Source organism: Castor canadensis, chromosome 5 (genome assembly GCF_047511655.1).
Source record: "Castor canadensis chromosome 5, mCasCan1.hap1v2, whole genome shotgun sequence".
Classification (NCBI taxonomy): Eukaryota; Metazoa; Chordata; class Mammalia; order Rodentia; family Castoridae; genus Castor; species Castor canadensis.
Window position 1 is genome coordinate 146,695,374 of NC_133390.1, and position 25,257 is coordinate 146,720,630.

At 38.0% G+C, this 25,257-nt stretch overlaps 1 protein-coding gene across 2 annotated transcripts in view; it reads right to left on the reverse strand.

Annotated features, from left to right (window-relative positions):
• Positions 1-25,257, reverse strand: part of Snap25 (synaptosome associated protein 25) — a 90,395-nt gene that overhangs the window by 12,008 nt on the left and 53,130 nt on the right. The window contains exons 2-5 of one of the 2 annotated variants that reach the window (XM_074074346.1): positions 17,414-17,549; positions 15,542-15,583; positions 8,899-8,947; positions 1,672-1,789 (exon numbers count right to left, since the gene is read on the reverse strand). In XM_074074346.1, coding sequence (XP_073930447.1) covers positions 1,672-1,789; positions 8,899-8,947; positions 15,542-15,583; positions 17,414-17,485 — 281 coding nt within the window. In that variant the 5' untranslated portion in view covers positions 17,486-17,549. Of the gene's footprint in view, positions 1-1,671; positions 1,790-1,970; positions 2,089-8,898; positions 8,948-15,541; positions 15,584-17,413; positions 17,550-25,257 lie in introns of both variants that reach the window. The other variant, XM_074074347.1, reaches the window with a different exon arrangement.

Below are 25,257 nucleotides of genomic sequence, written 5' to 3' on the forward strand. Positions count from 1 at the left end.
TGTTTCATCAAAACCTTAGAAACCACCCCAGAGGGGCCTGCCACCACCCTTTCTTCACACACAGTTGATGAAGGGGGGATGTATCTGTTGGAATTTACCACAAAATGGATGGCGATCTCACATGGGGGCAAGTTGCCACTGAAAAAAGACATACAGTCAAATCTTGACTAACTGGAATGTTTGGTAATGAGTCATTTTGGTGAATTATATAAATTGTTCATGGATTGTGGAGGAAAATTTTGCTTCAAGGGCAATTGGTGAATATCTTTATCAAATAAGTTGTTGAGTCAATTTTCTGACTGAGAGTCTTTGGGTAGTGGGTATGGTGAAATCTTTCCAGTTTTTGGTGTTTGATGGCTTTTCTTTCAAGATCAATTTTTACTATTTTTGTTGTTTGTTTTTTATATAGTGATTATAAGAGGATGGAGGCTGAGTGAGACAATGCATATTACTCAGATGCCCTGGAAGAAAAATCACTTTAGATCTGGAATACATTTTTCTCCTTGTTATTTTGTTTGTTTGTGCTTAAAAAATGAAAGAGGGGCAAAGTATACAGTTGAGAGTTCCAGTTAGTTAGATTCCAGTTAGTCAGGCTTTACTGTCGATCATTCTTTCAAAAACATGCTTTTAATTTATTGGTAAATTGAGCCCCTCCCCCTCCTAAGCAGGAAGTGGGATATTTTAAATTAGCCTCAAAGTTTAAAGAATGTGAATGGTCATATAATCTGTTAAAAATGACATCAATTACTATTCTAAAAGCTGGGATCAGGAAAACTTTTAGGAAAAAAGGCTTCTTTTTAAAAGGGGAAGAGGGAGGGGTGAGGGAGATTGGGTATGAGTTTAATTTTCCAAATGCATGTTGGGCAAGCCACTCATGCATTTTTTTTTTCACGGCTAGTCAAATGAGACTACCTTCCAGAACCCTTGGTTTCAGGTTCCTTCTGTTGCAAACCTTTATAACCACATGTCACATTTCTGCTACATTCCAAAAGAAGCGTTGCAGAACCTTGAGAACACTTGAATGTTTTGTGATGTTGTGCATGCAAAATCTACACATTTCAACATTTCAGCCAGTGTACAAGTAGATCTTCCAAGGAGAAGAATTTGAGAGGGCTGAGTCCAATTTGAGTTAGACTTGAGCTGAAGAACACATTGGCTACCACTGCAGTAGCTCATGACCAAATTCAGGAACAGATATACAGTAAAAAGACAGAGTCTTTGTCATAGTCTTTAACTTACAGAATGCTTGCTTGGGTCAAATTACCTGTCCCTTTTACTTCTGAAAGATCAAACCTTGAGATAAGTGTTTCTCATCCTGCAAACTTACCCACAGCCTTTTCTAAATCTGTAATTTTGGTTCTTGGGGGTTGGGGAAAATAAAGACCCCTGGGTACTTCTGTCTCAAAGTACACTTTCTGGAAAATGTTGAAACGTTCATCAATAAAAGTTGCTGACAGTGAAGCTTTCACTGTAGTATGCCTGATTTTTAATGCATCAACAGTAACTCCCACTAATATCATCTATGCTATGAGATGAATGCACTGGAGACGGTATTGATCCGTTCTGCATGCTGCATGCTCATCCTGCCTATGAGCCTGCAGGAATGAGCTGGTCAAGGCTTGGAGATGGGCCTTGGGAAACCAAAGCTTCAGGCAGGCAGGCAGCACCTACTTGTTACAGGGACACACACAAAGCCCGCAGAATTTTCCTAGGTCCGTCAAATTCTTTTCTGCTTCTTTCATGTCCTTATTGATTTGGTCCATCCCTTCCTCAATGCGTTCCAGTTGTTCTGATTAAACACAAGTATTTTATCCCCACAGAATGAAGCAGATGGAAAAGGACAAAGAAAAAAAGACAAAACTTCAGACATTCACTTTGACATTAAAAAAAAAAAGAAAAAAAAAAGAAAAGAAAAGAAAGAAAGAAAGAAAACTGGACGCCACAGATTAGAGCTGGTACCCAGTACCTACTTGTTACAAGGACATATGAAAAGGCCACAGCATTTCCCTAAATCTTTTAAATTTTTCTCGGCCTCCTTCATGTCTTGGTTGATATGGTTCATGCCTTCTTCAACACGATCGAGTTGTTCTGGTTAGGACAAAGGGATGATAGTGTGGAATGAATTTTTTTGGGGTTTCCAGCAGAACATGAGAAATGACTATGTGAAAAGAAATTTGAAAGAGAGCGATATTACAATGCATTGTTTAAGAGGATGCATTGTAGACTGCTGCTGCCCTAAGCAGGTACAGGTGGAAGGAAATGAACAAGAACGATGCTCAAACAGTTCATAGTTTGAACATGATGGGATGGGGTCAGAAGCACTGTTTTGATTCTGAGTATCCAGAGAAACAGCCAGCATATTCATTACTCAGATACCAGTGGATCCGAAGAGAAAGAAAAACAGAGTGTTAGTTTATGTTTAAGGCACTTTCATTTAAGGCTACTAGCGAAAGTATCTGCTTCAACTTCAAAACACCTAAATCTTTTGGTTTTTAGGTATCCTCAGCCAGATAAAAGTAGAAAATAGAATCCATTTTCTTCTTTGGGGAAAAACAACAACAGCAATAATTAGCAATGGGTTTGTGTCATTTTTCATTTGTCTTCCCTTAGCGGTGCTTGTGTAGCCAAAGGTAGCCAATGATGATCTGTTCTTGGTTTTCTGTATTTAATCATAGAAGCTAGAAAAGTAAGTAACATCAGAAAAGGAATACTAAAAGTACCAGGACATTTCAACTCCTCTCTCATCCTATGACTTACTTGCTACAAAAGCACTGGAAGGCATTTCACTCCTCTGGGCCTTGATTTCCTGGTGTCTACAATGCAGGGCATGGAAAATACCAACCTCAGGCAAATAGCAGGGACAATGATTGTCTCTTTGGAGGAGGCGCGATGGATTGGAACGTAGGACAGTGCTGTGCCATTGATGTTTGCAAAATGGACCTTAATGTATCTAAGACATAGATCAATAGTCATAAAAATGAATCATACTTCTAGGTTGTCAGGGTCACATACACCAACTTGATTAATTTTTCAAAAGTCATGTCACCAAAATGGAGTAACTACAATTTCAATGAAGGAATTTTAAAACAGCTTTTAAGTTCATTAAAGGAGAACGGCAATGAGATAACTGGGTGTCTAATTATAAGACCTAATTATATTGCCATTTGTCTTTTCATCTATATTTTCATGCATGCATGCCTATGCCTCCAGGAATAAAGGCATACTAACAATAAAACTGATAGAGTACATTTTCAGCCTAAGGGCATAAATAATCACTTGAAAACAATTTCACATTAAATTGTACAGTAGAAATTGTCACTGCAAGACATGAGATAGGTTCACTAGTGACTCAAACTAGGGAGACTGTGAATTTGGAAAATAAGAAAGAGCTTATTTGTGCTCTCTTTTGTGGGGTGGAAAACAGAATTCAGGTTATTAGCAATCTGTTATATCTGCTATGCTTTAAAAATGACTGTTGAAAACAAAATTTCAGCATTAATAAACAAAATTTCCAGCATTAGATACCTGAAGGAAACAATAATATAGGGCTGAAGAACTTTTGCTGAATAAATACAGGTACAGTCATGTCTTTAAGAAAATCTAAAGATTTTTTTCCTTCCTTCCTTCCTTCATTCCTTCTTTCCTTCCTTCCTTCCATTTCTTTTTGACAAGGTCACACTATGAAGCCCAAACAAGCTTTAAACTTAATGATTCTCCTACCTCAGTCTCCTGATTATCTAATTACAACTCTAAGCCACCACAGTTAGCTTGATGTTTTGTCTCTTCTAAAGATTTCATTCCAGCTTCCATTTAAGAATGCAACATACTAGTTTGTAGGTCAAATGAAAAACTACAGTGATAGGGTTCATAGGGAGCAAAGAGCTCAATGTCATCAAATGAATCATCATGGGTACAGACAGAAATAGGAATGCCAAATCTCAATTAAATAATTGCTAGTGGCTTCCAGGAGTGCTGGGTTGGGATGAACTGAAGGAAGTGTCTAAGCTATAAGTGAAGCATGTGGCAGAAGGATGTATATTCAGGAATTTGTCCTTCTTGACAAATTTAAAACCAAAATATTAAGTCTCTGACAAGATTTCTGAAACCCTCAACCTCTGTGTCTCCAGAGATTAGAAGATAATTGGTCCATAAGTGCTGTACCTCTGAAGAAAAGGTAAAAACAAACAAGCAAGTAGAAATCTACCTTTTTTTTTTTTTTTGGTTGTACTGCAGTTTGAAGTCAGGACTTTGCACTTGTTAGGCTGTTGCTCTACCGCTTGAGCCATGCTCCCAGCCCTACACCCACATTCTTTAGAGTGTAGTTGAATGTGTTTCTGTCCAAATTCTAAGTCAAACCCTTAATTCAAAAATTAGGGTAAAACCATTTTGTCAAAGGTATTTTAACAATTATATTAAATTTTAGAGGGTACTGAGTTATGTTTGTGAGTATATTTAGTATATTGGGACTCAATAGCCTTTGCATGATTTTTATAAAGACTTCTCAGGAAATGCTTGAAAGCAACCAGAGTCTTCATTTCATTCTTGGGTGGACAGCAACATTTGCAAGGCTGATACAATGTACTGTCCAGCATTGATTGCTTCTTCCTTTCCTAAGCTTGCTTTCTGTTTATTTTTGGAGTCTGAGAGAACATTTTGGTCAAGAGAGTATTCCTGTATTTAACACTGCATGTTAGGGTAAGAGCTTGGACTTTCTTTTGCCAAGATATTTGAATGAATGGTTATTTCTGATAGATTCACTGATCTATCAGATCCTCAGGGATCTGTTTAGACATCTTTTCTACTAATCTTATCTAAAGTAAAGACAGTAAAACAATACTGAATCCTTAGAATCTTCAACTTAGTTAAAAAAACAAAGCACAATAAGATGGCACGACTTTGATGTTATTGACCTAGTGTGCAAGCCTTCATGAATATATCAAGTTCCCAGATACTGCCTATATGATTTTCACTTTCCTTGGCATTGATGAACATACAGAAATTAATTTAAATAAAGTTAAATAGCCACATATGACCAGCAGCTACCATATTGGAGAGTGAAGCCTTGGTCATTTATAACTGATATTTGGCAAGTGGATGTTAGTTAACAAGAGGAATATTTTCTCAAATGCTGCCCTGTAGTGTCAGGAACCATTTAAGACAGTTGACTGACTGTCTGGATGGAATCTGAATTTGTCTTTCCTCTTCCAGGCAGTGGTGGTCAGAGATTTCACTGTTTACCTTGGAATTCATCCCAGAGGAGTTTTCAAAGAGCCACAACTCAACCCAACAAAGACCAACAACAAGAGAAACAGAGGCAAAAGGTTAGGTCATTCAATGTTAGTGCCAAGGTTATTCAAGGGAATTTCCCTGGAAGACAAGATTTTTAGGGGAATAAAAATTTCCATGGCTGTTTGTGATGCTCAATGCTCCATGGTGTCTCCTGATACCTGGGTATAAAACAAGAATCTCATAAGAAATTTTCCAGTACAATTGTTCCGCTGGACAACCTGTAATGGTCTGGCCTGACCTGACAGAGGGTGGAATGGTTCTTTAGAAGGATGGCTATTTCTTCAGGCTCCTGAGCAGCTGTTGAGGTAGAAACAGTCAACATTTTTGGTATTTAGACACAGACATATTTAGTGCAGCACAACTGAAGAGAAATTGCAAAGCAGTTACTGATCTAAACAAGTAAACATGGCACATGCAGAATTAAAATGCATTTATGAAGGCAGTAAAAACAATTGCTGACTTATCCTCATCTGACACTTAAAAGGCTCTAACCTTCTATTATAGTAAAAGTGGAATGTGTACCTTATAAGACAAAGCAGAAATCACCCACTTTTGGAGGTTGCAGGTAGGTTGCAGATTTTTCACTACTATCAGCCTATTTACCACACATCTGGCAAAACCCAGGCTGTGTTAGGAAATACACTTAAGGGAGGAATTCAGCATTTATTCTGGCAATTGAATATGAGTTAGTTGAAACATTTGCTATCTTGTTAAGAAACCTGTCAAACAAATATCCTGCTCTGTTTTGTTTCACAGAGAATAATATACACCTGCTCTTGGGAATCATTTGTGCTTAAAAATTATGGTTTTTTTCATTTGTATGGGGATTTTGGCAAATTATATCTCTAGATTTTCTTCTTTAAAGTATAAGGAAGGACACTTGCAATTCAAGTGAGTGTGTTTAGTTTATTCCCTTTGATCCCCTCCTCCCCCCACCTCCCTTTTTTTTTTTTCCTCCCAATTTGTGGTGCTGGGGATCAAACCCAGGGACCTTGTGAATGTTAAGCAGGTTAAGCTTTACCACTGAGCTACATCCATGGCCCCACTTTCTTTTGATCCCAAGTCTGTATATATTAATTTCCATGCCTTTATGTCAATGCTTTATAGTTAAAAGGAAAAGTATTATCTGGAATCTCTCCCAAGCCTTCCCTCGGTTGCAAAGCTCCTTTTCCCACTCTCTTCACAGTGCCTATTACCCATTGAAAGAGTTAGTAAGATGGGACTGCTAATAATTTGAATGTGTGTGTTTTAATTTTATTCTGGAAATGAGGTGCCACTCTTCTATATGGGCCCCTTCTGTTTAGCTTCTTTTATTTTCTTTCTCTCTCTTCTTTTTTTTAAAGAATGACATGTTGCATCTTGAGTTTCAAAGCCTGGGATATTGTTACACAGTTCAAGCCAGCAAATGTTATAAATATAGCAAATCCATTTGGGGAGTTCTGAAGACTGGCACTGTTATTATAGTACCTTCAAAACAGAACTCAGCTAGATTCTTATTTGTGGGTAAATTTTGGCAAATGCATTTTGAACATTGGGAGGAAATGCATAGGGTTGACATTAAATTGTTTTTCCAAAAATTTTCTTAATTTTTTTGATTATTTGGTATATCTTTATTGAAAAAGTTTAACACAAGTAAATAAGGTAAAAACAAAATTCCTTTTATGATAGCCATGGGGGTGTGCCCTCAGGGCTTCTTTCAAGAGGGAATCTGTCTAGTAGGAATGTAGTTCAATTTGCACCTGTGAATTGCCACAGCGTCCACATTAAGGTTTTGTTTTACCCAAGATGCCTCAAGTCAATGTGTAAATACGGGGAGGCTACCAGAGTTGAACCATTCCTGCCCAACATGGAGCTCTTCTAATGGGCAATCTTTGCTCTTCGTTGGCCTGGATGAGACATTCCCAGTAGCACTGTGGTCTGGAATTCTTTCCATCCATTTCTCCTTCCCTTTCCAGTTTCTTTTATAGGTATCAGATTTACATCAAGGTCTGAAGTCTCTCCTTACCTACTTCTGTTTCCTCCCTTTTCCCTTGACCCATCAGAGACATTCCCAATAAATCCCTTACACTTCTAATTACTTCTTAGTGTTTGTTTCTCAAAAGTTCCCTAAATGATATTCTTCTTTCCATTGCCTTCCTTCTCCCAGCCCAACTTCCCAGAAGTCAGCATGCAAGGATTTATCTCATTTATTGCATTTTTGCAGAATGCTTCATTTATGGCCATATCATAATTGATTTGGTTGATCTCCCCATTGACAGAATTTTGGTTGTTTCTAGTCTTACACAAGTATAAGCAAAGCATGTTCGTTTTTCTTCATATAACTCTAAATGTACATCTTCAGTGTCAGAATCAAGGAGTAAAATGTCTTGGTGAAAGATAGGTGTACTTCAAAGCTTGGAAAATATTATCAAATTCCTCTTCAAGACATTTGGATCAGTCTGTAGTACCCATCTGTAGAATGACAATTTTGTCTTCCCAACATACTCATAACACTGGTAATTATCAATCTTAAAAGTTTATGTTCATTTGCTAGATAAGGACTGGTATCTTTTTATTACTCATAGTTGAAGCAATGTTTCAGATGTCTAATTGTAAACTAATGATTTATACCTTATGTCCATTTTTCTTTTAGTTTATTGCATTTTTCTTTGATGATTTGCAAGGGCTTTCTGTAGTTTAGGAGAAGTATTTTATGCCTGCTATCTGTATGGCAATTTTGCTCCCAGTTTGACATTCAGGCTTGGAGTTTATTGTGTGTACACCATGAATAAGTTTGATATTTTCATATTAGCCACTAAAAAACCACTCATAATCCTGTAATATTTTCTAATGTTTCACAAACTATTAAAACTTCTTGAAAATCTAATAATTATGATAATTTCAGTTAACTAACTTGAAGCTAGAATTTTGTACAACATCGCCAAATGGCTAGATATATTGAGATAAAGAAATATAGCATTACCCTTCTAGTTACCACCTCAGAATATAGAGAGCCTATACTAAAATTCTAGCTCTCTAAGTTTTATTGCTTCTAGCCTTTCCATAATGATTTTAAAAACAGGCCAAAAATTTCATTTGGTTCAATTTTGTATATTCCAGATGAATCCCCTTTGCTTACATCCTGTTAAAAACAGCTTCCAGTTATTTAAAGACTCTCCACAGTGACCTGAAAATCAAAACTTCCAGATACAGAATTAGGATAGTTAACAGAAGAGGACAATACTGTACTCTCATTCCATCTAGGTATTACTGGAAGGATCCAATTAGTTTGGAAAGTTTTGTTATAAGGAGAATTTTCAGCATTGTCCAAACTACTAGCTTTTAAAAAATACAAACATATGGGTTTTGCCTTCAAAATTGTGTTACCCCAACATACATATCAAGATAGTAGTACTATTCATTTAGTCAAGAAGAATGTCTCAATATTTTCATATGCTTAGCGACCTTTTCAACAGAAAAAGAAAAATAGCAAGATGAAAAGTCTAGAATCCTTGCACTCATATACATGTATAACACATGCCAAATGGCCACCTGTAGATGCACAAAGAATTTAAAAATGCAACTTTATTCAGACGAAGAATTGTTCTTACTGAAGAAATCTGAACTTACCTCCTTGTTCATCCAACATAACCAAAGTCCTGATACCAGCATCTTTACTCTACATTCCAATAATGGTAGCAAAGTTGAAAAGAAGTTAGAGAGAGAAAAGAGAGAAACAGAAATCAGTAAGGGGACGATTAGCCCTAGATATGGAAAATGAAGAAGGACCAAAAGAAAAAAAGGGAGGAAATATGACAAGAGCATTAAGGGATTGGGGGAGGGACTTAGAGGAATGGGTAATTTGTACATTTTCTTTTTTAGTGATTCTCAGGGGCAGAAGGAGGAATGGGGCACAATTTCCATAGGGTAGGACTGGGGCTTCCAATAGATTAAGTATACACTGGAATACACAGGCTATAATTTTATATCTGGAAAAAATACCTATAGTTTTCATAACACCAACCACAGAAAGCAAATCTTTCAAAATCTTTTGCATTGAATTTCCTTCTTTAACACGATCTATCAGAAAGTTCCCATTAGTGATCTGGGGAGGAATGACCCATAGAGAAGGCTTGTAGAAGTCTTGGGAGTGATCTGCTTAGGTTCATCAGAAGAGAGCATGGCTTCTCAAATGTTAAGAAACACAGTTCCAAAAGAAACTCATTCTCTCATTTTCTCTCAAAGGAGAGAAATTCTCCAAGATGTAGAAAAGGGGATGAAATCAGAAATAAGAACTCTTTGTTCTGAAATCTAACATTCACATAATGATTTAGTGTGAAAAAATAACTCCTCTACAAGCTTACTGCAGTTCTTTTGTGCAGAAGTCTTTAAAGGGCACTTCTCATCTCATTCCTTGTTATCCAAATGAACTAAGACCGCCTGGATTTTTGGGAGGAGGGAAGTGGAAGTTGAAGGGTAAGTAAGAATGAATGAAGTTATTCATAGTACTCATTCTAGATAGTCTCTATTTCTAGGAATTTGAACCAATTAAGATTTTCCATTTTATAGGACCACCATTAACAAGCACAGATTGGCATCAGTTACAGTTTGACTAATTGATTTTGCAGGGAAAGCTCATGAAAACTCATAGAATAAATTTTGAATAAGACATCTCTCATAACACCATTTATTTTTTACTGATTTACTTAGAACTGAAAAACAAAGAGAGAGGTATTATTAAAGGCCAAAAAATTAAATGCCAGTCATGTTTCTAAAAAATAAATCACTGCAAATGATTTCTGTGAACTATTATAGTCTTACTATTTTAGAGAATTCATGCAGTGAACTCTGCAGGACACAAAAGCTTACATTGCTTTTGAACATGCTTTGACAGGTTTTTTTGGCCAGGGGGCAGCATGGACAGTGATGGCCTAGGATGACCTCAGGAGCAGCCATGGAGAACACCGGTTCTTGAGCCAGATTTTAGAGTGGAATCCTAGTGATTTCATTTCCTTAGCAGCAGGACCTCAGCCAAAGTGTCCCAATTGCTCTGTGCCTCAGTTCACTCATTTGCAATACAGCAATAGTAATAGATTAAGTTCTTATGTGAATTCAATAAATTAATACATGAAATGAGATAGACTGGAGCCTAACCTATAGGTAGGATGGCACAGTGTTCACAAAACAAATACATTCATAAAATGTATCAACAGCAGGATATCTAGGCAAATTAAAAATACCATCAGTACCTTCTACCATCAGAAGCATCTAGACCACTACTTTTCAAATTTTAATCCTCCACATATGAATTATCTTGCTAAAACTCTGATTCTGAGTCTACAGGACTGGGATAGAGCCTGAGGTCCTGCATTTCTAATAAGCCTTCTGAAGATACTAGTGGTGCAAGGACACACACTAAGTAAGGAGGTTTTAGACCACAAAAGACATTTCAAAGTCCTCAAATGTGTGATAAATGGAATTTTGTCTATACCACCTGTATTTTAAAGATTTCTTGCCCTTTTCTACATATTTTAGCCTAGCTTATATGACAAAATTGTGAAAAGCAGGTGATTTCTTCAGGTACATGGGTATGACAGTGCAGGTTTTTGTGAGGTCAGACATATTTCAGAGAACATTTTCTCCTTGAGTACCCAACCAAGGCCACACTTGAAGTCTGCTCCATTTTACTGGGATAGTGCATGGAGAAAAGGCTGGTGATTAGGGTTTGGTCAGTCCAGCTCTTATGTATTTATACATCTTTATATTCTGTTATGCACATTTATATAATATGAAGACCTGCAAGAATAATTTCATATTTATCTAGTTTAGTGCTGCATGTTTCAGCACTAAAATGATTCACAGAATTAATATGAAGGACAAAGAGTGTTTGAGGTCATTCCAATTTTGGAGGACAGGAGTAGAGAGCTCTGACTTGGGAATCAGGAAAATTTGGTTATGCTCTTAGCTTAGCCACTGGCTACTTGTGAGACTATGGAAAAGTCATGTGACCTTTCAGGATGTTACTCCTTATTGAAGATAAGATGCCAAGTGAGACGGTGTGGTTGACAGGTTTGTTCACTCACTTCCTTGCCCACTCCTTCCTCCATTTTCTTATTATTTCATTCATTTTTATTTATTTATTTATTGGCAGTACTGGGACTTGAACTCAGAGCCTCATGCTTGCCAAGCAAGTGCTCTACCAGTTGAGTCACTCTGCCAGCCCTTTTTTGTGTTGGGTATTTTTGAGATAGGGTCTTGTAAACTATTTTGTCCAGGCTGGCCACGAACTGCCATCCTCTTGATTTCTGCCTCCTGGAATAGGTAAGTTTACAGGCATGAGCCACTGGCACCTGGCTTAACTAATTCATTTATTACTTTACTTATTTACTAATTCATTTATTTATTCAATAAGTGTCTATTGAACTTCTATTCTGCCCCAGGCACTAAGAATAAAGGGTAGACAAATGCCTGGCTTCTCAATGGCGCATCTCAGTTTGACAGACAATCTGGCCAGTGAACAGAATTTACAGTTCTAAACTCTAAACTTATCTTTGCTCTAAAATCAACTGTTCCATGCCTCAACTTGACCAGCAGTCAAGTAGGACAGTAAGAGCTCCCTCACTTCCCACAGTCACTATGAGAATGAAAGGAGCATCAGAAAGTAGAAACCTCAAAAAGTGAGTTCATCTCTAGGGGAGGCTGACCTACAATTTGGGAAAGAATACAGTAAGATGCAGGATTTAATTTGAGTAGAATCTTTAGAACAAGCAGCTTTGTCCCCTTAGGTACTTTTCCCCGTTATGGTATTCTCAAAGAAAAAAGAAAAGTGTAGGAGTTGGTGGTGGAATGGAAGTTAAATGTTGTGTGTAAGAATTCACTCTCTGAAATCAGGTAGGTCTGGATTTTAATGTCATCGCTGCCACTTCTAGCTATGCGACTCAAGCAAGTTACCTAACCCCTGTGGACCTCAAATTCCTCCATGGTAAAATGGAGATCAAGGCAGTAGTAAAATATGGCTATAAGCATTAAACTAGATAGCATGTATTTGATGATGTTGGTGCTGCTGATAGCTCTAAGCCCAGTAACTGGCACACAGCAGGTTCTCAATCAATTTTAGAACTTATATTTGGTTTCACTCTTTTGCTGATGACTTCTATCAAAATAACAGGGCTTTCTTTGGTGAGACCTAGAAGCTCAGAGGAAGGACAGGGAAGGGAAAATATTTCAAGGGAAGCAGAATATTACTTTCTCTTATTCCTTGAAGAGTGAGAGGAGGTGGTTCTATTTTTACCTCAGCTCAAGTCTTGGTTGCTGAGATTGCTGGGAGAACAGCCTACCTAAAAACAGGAGAACTGGAGACAGGAGAGATTTTGCTCTTTTTCATTCTTTTTAAAAATTTATTTGTCCAATACTTTTGACCTAAAGGGAGGACATCCTGGCACTCTTGAATTCCAAAGTCCCCACATCTGCTTATCTGAAAAGAATTGCCCAACTTAATTTTATTCACTTTGAGCAGAAAGTCTGGCATAACACAAAAGTATAGAATGCTTATTGTGCTTTGAAAGATAAATTGGCATAAAAAGAAAAGATGCTAACACATACATGAAATGTTAGTGGTCCAATAATGTTCAAATTTGTCTGCCCTAAAGCAATATGGCTTATCCTGGGCTTAGGTTTCCTACCCCAAAGCATTCATGTATAGACTTTGTATCTGCATTTAGCATTAGCAGAGTTAACTTTTTTGCCTAAAATCAAATAATCTGTCCTTGAGAATACCTTGTTGAGTCTCCTACCAGAATCAATTATTCCCTCTATTTTGCTCCCAAAGCAGGTATGACCTTGAATTTGGAGAGCTATTTATGTTTCCCTGTAATTTATCAATTTATATCTTCTTTTCTATCCCCAGAGTTAGGCATTTCATAAGTATTTGTTGAAATGCAAATAAATAAAAGCAAGTTCTTAACTCCATGCAGGGAATTGAGTGCTATATGATCTCTAACCATCTTATCTGACTGTGGGATTCTGCTTTTCTTGGCTTTCTCCACTGACCTCTGTGTAACTTTACATCATCCTTAAAATGCTGATCATGACTTCTGTTAAAAAAAATCAGTCCCCACCCCCTGCCATGTTGTTATACTCTGGAGTCTATTAGGGATGTTGTGAAGTTGTATATTCCACTGAAAGTGAGATTGTTTGCCTCAGGGAGACTTCCCAATTTTAGTAACCTTTCCTGTCTTTGAGACTAAATTTCAATAAGGATTCAGTTGAATTCAAATTATGTGGCATTGATGAACTTTGGGATCATGGGCAAGATTCTGGTATTTCAAAGCTCAGATTTTTCCAATTGGTTTCTGCCCTTGATGAATATTTAATGCTGATTCTCTTTAAAGAGAATTTCCTTTTTGATTGAAAAGCAGAACATCATTTGAATAGCCAATGCCCCACACTTCAGGGGTGTTTGCCCATAAATATAAAATAACCCAGAAGGAAGTAGAGCAAATCAATCTATTCTAATAATGCCTGCTCACAATTTCCTAAGAATGAGAAGTCTAATAGTCTCCTCCTATTTATTAGAGGCAGGAGATTGCTTCCATCTGTTTTCTCTTCTTGATCTAAGATGCAACTTTGTGCTTGATTGAGAAACACTTTAGGAGAAACAAAAACATATAATGTGAGAATCCTACTTCAATCTATAGAGCTTTAGGGATTTTTATCTTAGAAGAAATTAAAGCGGGCACTGATCTTTCAAGACGATTGACAGTGCATGGCATATGAAAAAGAAGTGTCTGCGTCCCCAAGGCTCTGGAGAGTGAAGAACTAGTTCGAGGTGGTGCATTCTGATGCATTTGCTCCTCTACTTTCCACAGTCTGGGCAACATTTCATCATTGTACACATGGGCGAATTGGTGACAGTTCTGGTATTTGTGTGCATAAACAGACAAAAATGAAAAATAAGATTGGAGGCTATGGTTGAAGGTCATAAAATATATTATAATAATATAATAGTCAATAATAAAATAATTATGTTAGTTGGCTTCTGAACTCCTTTCATGTAGTCTCTTTTCATGTTGGGTCCTTTCATTTTTTTTTTCTCATGTTAAGTGGGGGAGAATAAGTCTATGCTGAGAGCCTCACTAACACTCTTAGCTATCTGCCTCCTTCTTGACCCTCAAGTATTTTTGTATGAACAATGTTTCCAGAACACAGCAAAGAAACATTTCTCTTCATTTAGAGATAGAAGACTGCTCTCTGGTGTTGTCCAAGGCCCCGTGCTGACTTCCTTCACGTGGGAGCCAAGGTGTGTTACAATGAGGGCTCAAATTGTCATTTTAAAAATACAGATTTATTTTTAAGGGAACTCGCTGTTGCCACCTTCTCCTCACTCCTCTTATGGCAATTCACATCTAGCAATATTTCATTCCTAGGTGAGAAACTGAAGTGACAGAAATTTCACCTTTGTGAAATTTATTTCCCCCCTCCCCTCCTTTCATGTCATTGCATAAGCAATTTACAGTAGCATGAGGTGAGTAGGCTTATTTAATCATTCTGCCAGAGAGAGCCCAAGATCTCTAAAAACGATAATTGCACATGAATTTATACATAGATAAGCACTAGCATTCAAAGTGTAGCTAAAACAGCATCTTGCTGAATAAAAACCATTAGGCTTGTTTTATTAGGTTAATATAAATATAGTCCAAACCATTCTTTTTCCACTTCATCTCTCCCAATGGGCAAGTTCAATTAATCCATTTATTCTTTCTGGTTGACTGCTGCTCCACCAAGTTGGAATGAGTGAGGTTTATTGCAAATGCTCTTTTGATTCCATTATTGCTGTCTGGCCTATTTTACGCATTTAAAAATAGTTTGAGATTCATTAGCTATGCCTCACAAATGGATGTGCACTAGAGTCACGAATATAAAAGAGGCTTTATATTTTTATCATAGGGCTTGTTTTTTTTTATTAGGGATTTTTCCTATTTTTCAATAAATTTTAGCACCTGAATCTAAATATAGCAATTTTGGAAAAGGATATATCTGAATAGATGCTTTTCTGCATCTCGGACTATAAAGGTGGCTGGGAGGAGGGTGAATTGACCTTGACAGCTGCCTGGCAACTTAAATACAGCATCTCCTTCACTTTGTGGCTTCCTGATAGCTAAATTAACACTGAAAGCAATAGGATCTCGGCTGAGGGAAAGGCAGTAGGGGTAGGAAAAGAACATGTCAGGGTCAGGGATTAGTTTCTTTATTTTAAAATACAGCCACTCCTTACCTCTTCGACCAGTTGCAGCATACGACGGGTGCTTTCCAGTGACTGAGAGAAAGATAAACATAAATATAAGTGTAGAAACCACACTTAAAACGTCACAAATACTTTCTTCACTTTGTGAAGAATAATGTCACATATTATTTTGAATTTGCAACCGAAACACAAAATGTCTTTCCACGTTGAATCTCTTTTCTATTGGGCTTTCTACATGATCAGATTCCCTTAAGCAATTACACAAAAGCTTATTTTCATAAAATCAAAACCATATGAAGCTGATCTTGATATCAAAGACAAAGCAATCTTTGTATGCTCAGGATGCATGAAAAATTATCTCACATACTCTGAGGACTAATTTGGCCTCCCTGGGCTAGGAATATTGAATTTCAATACAAACATAGTTTTTCATGAATTGAGATGAATATGCCATCAAGTTTCTTATAAAGCTCCTAGCAACACAATTGGAAGTTGTTATCACTGCAAATTAAGCTGTTGCCTTAGGGTGAGAAAGTCAGGCATGTTTGAAATAAGTAGCCTATAGGAGACAGCTATAAAAATTATCTTTATCCTTAGATAAGAAAAAATGTGATGGAAAGTCTAAACTCAGTGCTTGTCCCTCAGGCACGACATTGTCACTTTTTTCCTCAGTTCCTTTAACACTCTAAGAATCCAGTACCCGATGTGATTTCTCAAAGCTACGTTTTTAAGTGACAAGCTTATTTTGGGCAAGATTCTGTAGGAACCTGAAGATAGGAATTTCAAAATGCAAACTGCATTTTGAAATAGAATGGAGGTCAGCAGTGTTATACTGGTAAATGTTTATAACAACTGGCTGTCTGGAAAACATATGTGAATACATTTATACAGTCCAAGTTTATTGTTTTACTGACGTAAAAGATGAGTAGCACACAAGTCAGAGATAACACAATACCTGGCACTCTTTATTGTAAATTCCATGTAGGCAACTGAATCTCACGGAAACCTTTTGTGGATTTTTTTGTTTTGTTTTGTTTTAACTCTTGTGTCTGAATGTTGACTGGATAGTTTCATTTATGTTCATGAGTAAGAGAAAAATGAAACAGTGAAGGCATATGTTGGAATTTGACTCAAATGAAGAAGGAGATGTATTTACTGAAGACATAGTTTCTAAATAATGGATGACTGCCTCAATTTTTAGTGCTCTTCTTAGTATCATGGTGTGGGCACGCGTCCTTTTAAGTCTAATCTTCATTATTAATATTTTCTCAACTTTTTTCACTCTAGATAATCTGCAAAATAATGGATCAAGCCCTGATGTGTAGTGCTTGCAGGTGTAAATATTCTTGCCCTGGGTGATTTCGTACCAGGTAAACACGAAGCCGGGAAGATGTGTGTGATGCAGCATGATATGAAATTCCCATCCCGTGGATACAACAGATGTAAGAAACTCAAGAACACAGGTAGTAGTAAATTGTAGTAAAATAATTAGGAGGTGATGAGTTTTGAGGATGTAGTAGTACCTTTAATTTTAATAGAATTTAATTGTCAAATTATATAATCAATGTTAATAATAGCTGTGCTTAGCAGCCAGCTTGAAAATGTTAACAATTAGCTCTCAGAATATAGCCAGCTCCAGTTGCAAGAAACCTACAGGCACTGCTTTTCTTAGAGACCCTTCACCTCTCAAGATTTCCAGAAATCAAAAGCCACTCTAATCATTTGTATACAGGTTTTTATAATCAATCCATCTTAGTCTGCAGAAGCTTTAGGCATATAGAAAATTGAAGTCACTTAAAAAAAACCGACACATTAGATGAAGCCTTCTCCCAGAATGTGCATGAGACAAATCACCCAGCTCGACATCTTTTGCTGGCCTGCATTCCCAGTTCTCTCTCTCACCTCATCCGCCAACTGGTCAGCCCGCCGCTGCATCTCCTCAAGCTCATTGCGCATGTCTGCATCTTCTGCCATCTTAGCGGTGGGGGGTGGCTGGGCGCCTGGGCAGGGGGGTCAGTGATGGGTTTGGTCACGGAACCTGGGAAAAAAGCAGATTTGAAAATCTAAGAGCATGTAGGTGTATGCATGTAGGTGTGTGCAAAGACTGGAAGATCTAAATGGCCCACACTGTCCCTATGACTCAGTTGTCTTCTGAACTGGAGGCCGTACTCAGACAGGGGTCAGAAGAATTATGCCATTTCTCCAAAAGGTGCCATGAACGCATATTTGACGACTTCATTTTTCTGCACATATGAAGATTTTGATGTTGTTGGTGTTTGGTTTTTTGCTTTTTTTGAGACAGGGTCCTCGATCTATAGCCCAAACTCATGATTCTCCTAAGCCTTCGCACTGCTGGGATTACAGGGATGTCCCACCATGTTGCGATTCCTATGAAGTATTTTTAAAGACACAAGCCACACAAAGATTGGGAATGAGGGGATGGAGGGATTCAGTTTGCGGTTAGTACACTTAATGTCACATTTAAAAAAATTTACTCACTTTTTGATAGTACTGGAGGTGACACTCAGGGCCTCACGTTTGCTAGGCAGGCCCTCTACCACTTGGGCCACACCCCTAGCCCTTTTTGCTTGTTATTTTTTGGGATAGGGTTTCAAATTTATTCCCCCGGTTGGCCTGCATGGCGATCCTCCTATTTAAGTTTCCTGCATAATTGGGATGATCGTTGTGCACCATCACGCTCAGCTTTTATTATTTGAGATGAGGTCTCACTAACTTTTTGCTCTGACTGGCCTTGAACTGCAACCTCCTCAATCTCCACTTCCTGAGCAGCTGGGATTACAAGCATGAGTCACTGTACCTGGCTATTTTTATTTTATGTTTAACAGCATAAAATAAAAACAGTTTACTGAGATCCAATTTGACATACATATTTGAAGTGTACAATTTGAGAAATTTTGGCATACGTGTATACCCAGGAATCCATGACCACAACCATGAATATGAACAAATCCATTACTCCCCAAAGTTTCCTTAAAGTCTTTCTGTAAGATAATGTTAGGCACTAGAGATGTAGCGATAACCAGACAGGCAAATTTACTGTTTTTACAAAACCACTCCTAACTGGGAAGATGGGAATGAAGGTAGGACATCAGATTATTTGGACTGATAAGTAATGATACTAGAGGACATGCCTGGTTCTGTGGGTGCCCAGGTGGGCACAGAAGGCCTGTCTAAGAAAGTCACATCCTGGAGAATGATGGAAGGGGTGAATTCAACTATGATAAATTATAAGAAATTTTGTAAATGTCACAATGAACCCCCCCCACTACAACAATAATAAAAATAAAGTATATATAAAAAAGAAAGTCATGTCCCCAGAAGTGGCCATTGGAGGAACGGGGTAAAGGACCTGAGGAAGAGCTTGAAATGATAAGTATTTGATGTGATGAAAACATCTCTGAGCTGCACAACTGAAGAAAGCATGGGTTCTTGTGGCTGAGATGGTCAACTGTGCACTAGGATTTGTCATTCCTTTTGTATGGTACAGCCTGGTTTCTGGGAAATGGGCATCCAGCCAGGAATTACATTTCCAGTCCTCCTTGGAAAGATGTGGCACCAGGTGGATAAAGATGGCCATGAATTATAGTGAGAATGAAGAGTATCTCTGTTAGACTTTGGCAGATCAGAGGCCGGTATTCTACTTTCTCTTTTTCACCTTTTGCTAGCAGGGTGCTTAGCCACAACACAGCAGGATCTGGGGTCTTCTGAATTCCTGCAGAGTACGAAGTTGACTGCTGACCAAAACCACCCACACTCTTACATGAACAGTACAGTTGCATCGAGCTATGACACTGCGCATGTGAGGTATTTCTTTTGCTTGGTTATAGCAGCTGGTGGTTACTCTAACTAATAAAGACTCCCAAAAATTTAAAATGGACTTGGAACATCGCATATGAACATGATTTTTTAATAACAAAACACATTTGTGTTTGTCTTTCTATTGAAAACTGAACTTGGGAGAGGAAATTAGATTTAGAGCCTGGGGCTATACATTATTTTTATTAGTAATAGTAGTATTAGTATTAGAACATCTTTTTACAAAAATAAAATGAAAACTCTTCATGAAAATATCAGAAACATACTCATCGGGCGGCATGGAAACCAAAATCTGCAGGGGTTGACCCTTGTGCTGCATCTGGAGGAAGGAGCCTGACTATCCCATCTCCTAGGTTCCCCATTATACAGCTTCCTCAACTGCTAAGATTGAATTCCTCTGGGATTTTAATTTGGTACCTGCTACTGGAATCTTACATTTATCACTCTTGTGAAACAAGTCTTACTACTTAGGGTTCTTAGGTAGGAGGACTCCTAATGGAGATGTCTTTGAAAATAATGGACTTCATAGTTCTTTTCTACCCTTGACAAAGGGTAGACAAAGTGTCAAGTACAAAATCTTAGCAATAGAATAAGAAAAGAAGTTTCAGGACTGTATTTTACTGCCAGTATTAAGAAAAGGGTAGTAAGTTTATGCTAGGTTAGTTTTATGGCAGTCTGTTAACAACACCAACAGGGTACCGTATCAGGAGCTGCTAATATTCAAGTGTTTGACCTGACTACCAGAATATATGCTCATGATTTGATGCACAGTCATAAATACTTTGTGCTTTCCATATAGATTTTCATTTTAGAAACTAGGGCCCAAGGAAACAGAAACTAGAGGGAATTTGTATGAAGTCACTTCTCAACCTCAGGATAAGCAGAAACAAAATTACAATGTTCCCCTGAGATACAGGAGATGTGCTCTCTAGAATAAAATGGAGGGCCATTAGGAAAGGTGGGTGGATTGTGGGCCAGAGCATAGTGGAGTGGATAAGGGCTTTGATATCTGAAAGACCAAGTAGGACTGTTGGCTCTGGCACTCGGAAGCTGGGTAATTTTGGGCAAGTTCATTGCCTTCCCTGAGCCTAGTTTTCTTAGTAAGGCAAAAATACCAATCTCATAGGTTTCTTGAAGAGAATAAATATAGAAAGCTCCAATGGGCTTTGCTGGTAAGGGTATGAGACTTGTCCATTCAGAATAACCCTCCACACCCTTTGCTAAGAGTAAGGAAATACTGGCACTGTTAATTAGCTTCCCTTTACTAATGGCACAAGGCTGCTGTGGACCTGAGCACTGTCGAAGCTTGAAACCAGGGAAACCAGCAGAGTGTGGACTCTCTGGTCTCTAAGCAGCATCTCTCTTGGGATTACCACATGGGGATAAACAAGATGCCTCTGATCCTGGCTCCATCTTTATGATTTGCTGCATAGTTTCTTGGGGCAAACTTCCTTCAGCCTAAGGAAATGACTGACCTTTGCTGTTAATAGCTCCACTGATTAGGAAGCAGGCTCCATATGCTTCCAGACCTATAGCACTATCACTGCCTTCCACTCTCAAGGATTAGTTGCTGATGGCTTTTTGCATTCTCTCTTACACACAGACACACACACACACACACTCACCCTCACTCAAGCCTCATGTGTTTCCTTGGTAATCTCTTCTCAAAGTTGCTATTCTCAGCATGGGAAGAACAGCTGTGGGGCCCCTGGCTCCAAGCTGACAGCAGCCTGCCCAGGGCTGGTTGATGGGCAGATGGCCTGCTGGCAGAGAAGCCATGTGGTAGATACCCTTGTTTTCATCACTTTCATGGTCCCCCCAGGAGCTCCTACACTTTTGTCTCTAAAATGCAGCTTATGTCCCTGGTTTGTAAGGAGGACTGATGACTGACAGATCCCAACCACACAGTGTTTCAAAGCAGAGAAAGTAACCCTCCCAATAAGAACTGCTGGAGAGCATGACAAGTGCATCTACAGGTCATCTGTTGGGATGCTCACTGCCAGTGTTTGATAAATTGTCCCCACAAGCCATGAATTCCATGCATGCTGTGTTCTGGCATAATGGTATTAAATACCAGCCATTTCAATAGCTGAAAGGATGTTAACAATGAGATGGCATTTATTATCAAAGTGGCAGGGAACACTTCACTCCTATTTAGCGCAATGAACTGCCATCCTGGGTGTTGCTGAGCTGGTGGCAGTGGCCCTGACTAGCAAACTTGCTTAGTAGGTAAGGAAAGTAAGGATGAGAGCCTCTCAAAATAATTCCCTGGGGCCGTGACATAAAACAACAGCCCATGTCCATTAAAGATCCAATAGGTACCTTATTAATTATCTTAAAATTACCAGTGCAGAGTGAAGGGTTTTGCTCCTAGTAGGTGTTCACTTCATGTTAGTTGACTTGTTGAATAAATGACTGGGTGAACTGCTGCATTCTAACAGTAATTCCTTTCACATTCCTAAACCAGCACTTTTCTGTTTTTGGCAGTAGTAGGATTGCACTCAAGGCCTAGTGCCATACCACTTGAGCCACACCAGCCCTTTTGCTGTTCTTTGATTTTCAGGAAGTCTCGTGTTTTTGCCTGGGCCAGCCTCAGACTGTAATCCTCCTATCTCTGCCTTCCGAGTAGCAAGGGTTACAGTTGTATATATATCACCACACCTGACCTAAAATCAGAACTTTCAAATCGCAGTTTAGGACATTGCTTCTGAGACTTCAGTAGGAGTCAGAATCACCAGAAAACTTGTTGACAGATTGCTGGGTCCCCACCTTAGAGATTCTGGATTTGGTTGATCTGTCTGAGATGGGGACTCAGATTCTATGTTTCTAACAAGCCCCCAGGTGATCTTGATGCTGGTGGTTCATAGACCGCACTTGGAACAGCTCTCATTATAGATCCCTTTTCCCTAAAACAGCATGAGATATAGCTACTAAGTTGAGGCCATTACAATTTGTCCAAGAACCACAGGCAATAATACCTTAGGGAAATTATAAGGAGCCTACACCTTGAGCTAATAAGCATTTCTTTCATATTTCTTTTAACAAATGAAATAAATCAACAAATCTGTATCGATCAATACCCATTATCTGAATATCAAAGAGCTGAAACTTAAATTTTTCAAATTAGAATATATTTGTTGTACAGGGTGAAACCTACATTTTGATGTCTACCTACTAATAATCATTTGAATGAAGTGCTTCCTTGTACAGATCCTTCCTGCTTTCTTGGAAAACCCACTTTCAAATTCAAGAAAAGTTTGTGAATAACAAAGCCCAAAGAAGAACAAAGGGACTTTATAAGCCAAGTGGGACAACTCTCCTTATATATTAATAAAATCATGTTAACTGTTGAGGCTTACTCTTTGCTGAACACTGTTTTAAGTGCCTTTCATACAACACTTGATCTTACACAAACCTTATTATGACACACATTGCACATACCATTCCTATTCTAGCTTTGCAGATTAGGAAACCAAGGTTTACAGGTAACTATTGACGTTCAGCAAACTTCAGATCCAGGGTTTGGATCATTTTCAACAAAAATATTTTGAAAACATATTTATTCTCCAAGCAAGCTGCGTGGCTATTTTCCTTTAAACTATGAACTGGATACTATTTGATTTTTAGTTTCGTTTATATATTGGAAAATAATACAGAATGATTTGCCAAACATATCCAAATCCATACATTTAGTTTTTTATTATCTTTACCTAGGCTTTTAATCGCCAAGTATTTTTTCCTTATCTTCACTTTTATGTCACATCTCTTTTCTTCTTAAATGTATTATTGTGTTGTTCTTTCTATTCATTTTGAATTGACAAATGGTTCATTTATTTTACATTTTTCTTGTTTGGGTAGTGTAGTCATTGTATAAATTGTCACCTAGTCGTTACTATGGCTGTATCCTACAGGTTTTAGCATATAGTATGTCCTTTGTTATTAATTTCTATGGTTTTAAAGTTCAGATCTAATGTCTTTTCTAACTCAAGAATTATCTGAAAGTGTGATTTAAAATTTTTCTTTTTGCAGTACTGGTGCTTGAACTTGGGACCTATACCTTGAGCCACTCCACCAGCACTTTTTTTGTGATAGGCTTTTTTGAGATAGGGTCTCACAGAACTATTTGCCTGGGCTGGCTTCAAACTGCAATTCTCCTGAGAAGCTAGGATGACAAGTGTGGGCCACGGGCATCTGGCTGATTTTAAAATTTAATGTTAGGGAACTTTCATAATTTCTAACTTTTTTCTCACTATTGTAAGTGAAGGTGGTCCCTATGACTTTTGCCTTTTGGTATTCATTGAGATTCCCTTTTTGCTCTACTACATGGCCATTTCTGAAAACGTTTAATTCATGCTTGAAAAGAATGTCTATTCTATCTTTGATTCTATTCAGCTATCTACATTAAATCAAGCAGAAAAGGAAATTTTATGTTATTAAAGCTCCCTGTATTCTTTAGTTAATTGACCTATTGATTTCTGAAAGAATTGTGCACTCAGGTCTCCAATAGTGACTGTAACTTTAATTATTTCTTCTTCTAGTTCAGCCTGTTTTTATAGTTTACATTTTGTGGCTGTGTTGCCATATTTTTATAGGTCTACACTTGCTACCTTTTCATAGTGAATTGTAGCTTTTATCAATATTAAAATTAATATTGTCATTATATATCCCATTTTACTTTGTTATTTATATTGCACAACTTTGAACAAACTCGAGAGTCTGGAATATTCATTGTCTTAGCCTTATCTCTTTCATCTTCATAAAACAAAACAACAGCAATGACATAAAACTGGTACTAAGCATCTAAGCTGTGCATAGCTCTCATTTGGCTCATGACAGATTCCAGCAGTGGGACAGTCACCTATTTCTTCTGGGACTGTGCTCTTGTCCTCTTATGGAGCCAGTACTTGTATTTCTTCCGGTGCCAGAGCTAATGATTTCCTTCATTGATTCTAATGTCATGAGAATGAGGTCAAGGACGGGGCCAATGCTGTTATTTTTTCATTGGATGAAATTCTCCTTAAGTTAGTATAACTATAAGAACCAAAGCACCCATTTTAAGGGAAGAGTTGAGCACAGGGACTGCCACTGGGACAACTCCTTGGGCTCCTCAAATGAATAGGAAGCAGGAGAGGAAGACAGTGATATTGCTCAAGAGTGATTCCTTTGCTTTTCCAATTCATCAGAATTTGTACTAGGTTTGAAGCAGCTTTTCCTCCTGAAGTGAAATCAGCTGCATCTATTCTGCCATCTATGCCACATAATACATATCAAAATATTATTCATAATAGTTACTTATTAAGGACTTGCTATGTGATAGGAACCAAATCAGGAACTTTATATAAGACCAGGTAGTTCCTGTGGTGGCACATGCCTAGAATCCCAGCATTCAGAAGACAGAGACAAAAGAATTGCTATTTTGAGGCCAGTCCAGTCTACATCAGAACCCCACCCACCAAAAACTCAGGAGGTTTGTATAGGAACCTTAAACTTTTGCTTTTTCCAGGTGTGGTCCTCAGACCCACTTAAGTCTCACATGGGAGCTTGTTAGAAACGAGGCCCTCAATTTACTCAATCTGATTGTCTCCTGAACAAGACACCAAGAATTAAAAATCTGAGAAGAGTAGCTGCAAACCACAGCATGAAAAAGGCAAAGCACAAATTGACTTGATAACACTAAACTCTATAGCTTGTAGGTGAAGAGGCCAAGCCTTGCCTCTCAGGGACTGACCCTGCACCTGTGCTCCCACTCTCACACTGTGCATCTTGATTTAGTTTAATATTAATTTATTTAATTTTTAGCAGGCACAAAATTGTACATATTCATGGGTTATGTGTCTAATGACCAAATCATGGCATCATTATTTTAATTTCTCCAATTTACATGTCCTGCAGACTTCCAGCATCATTTG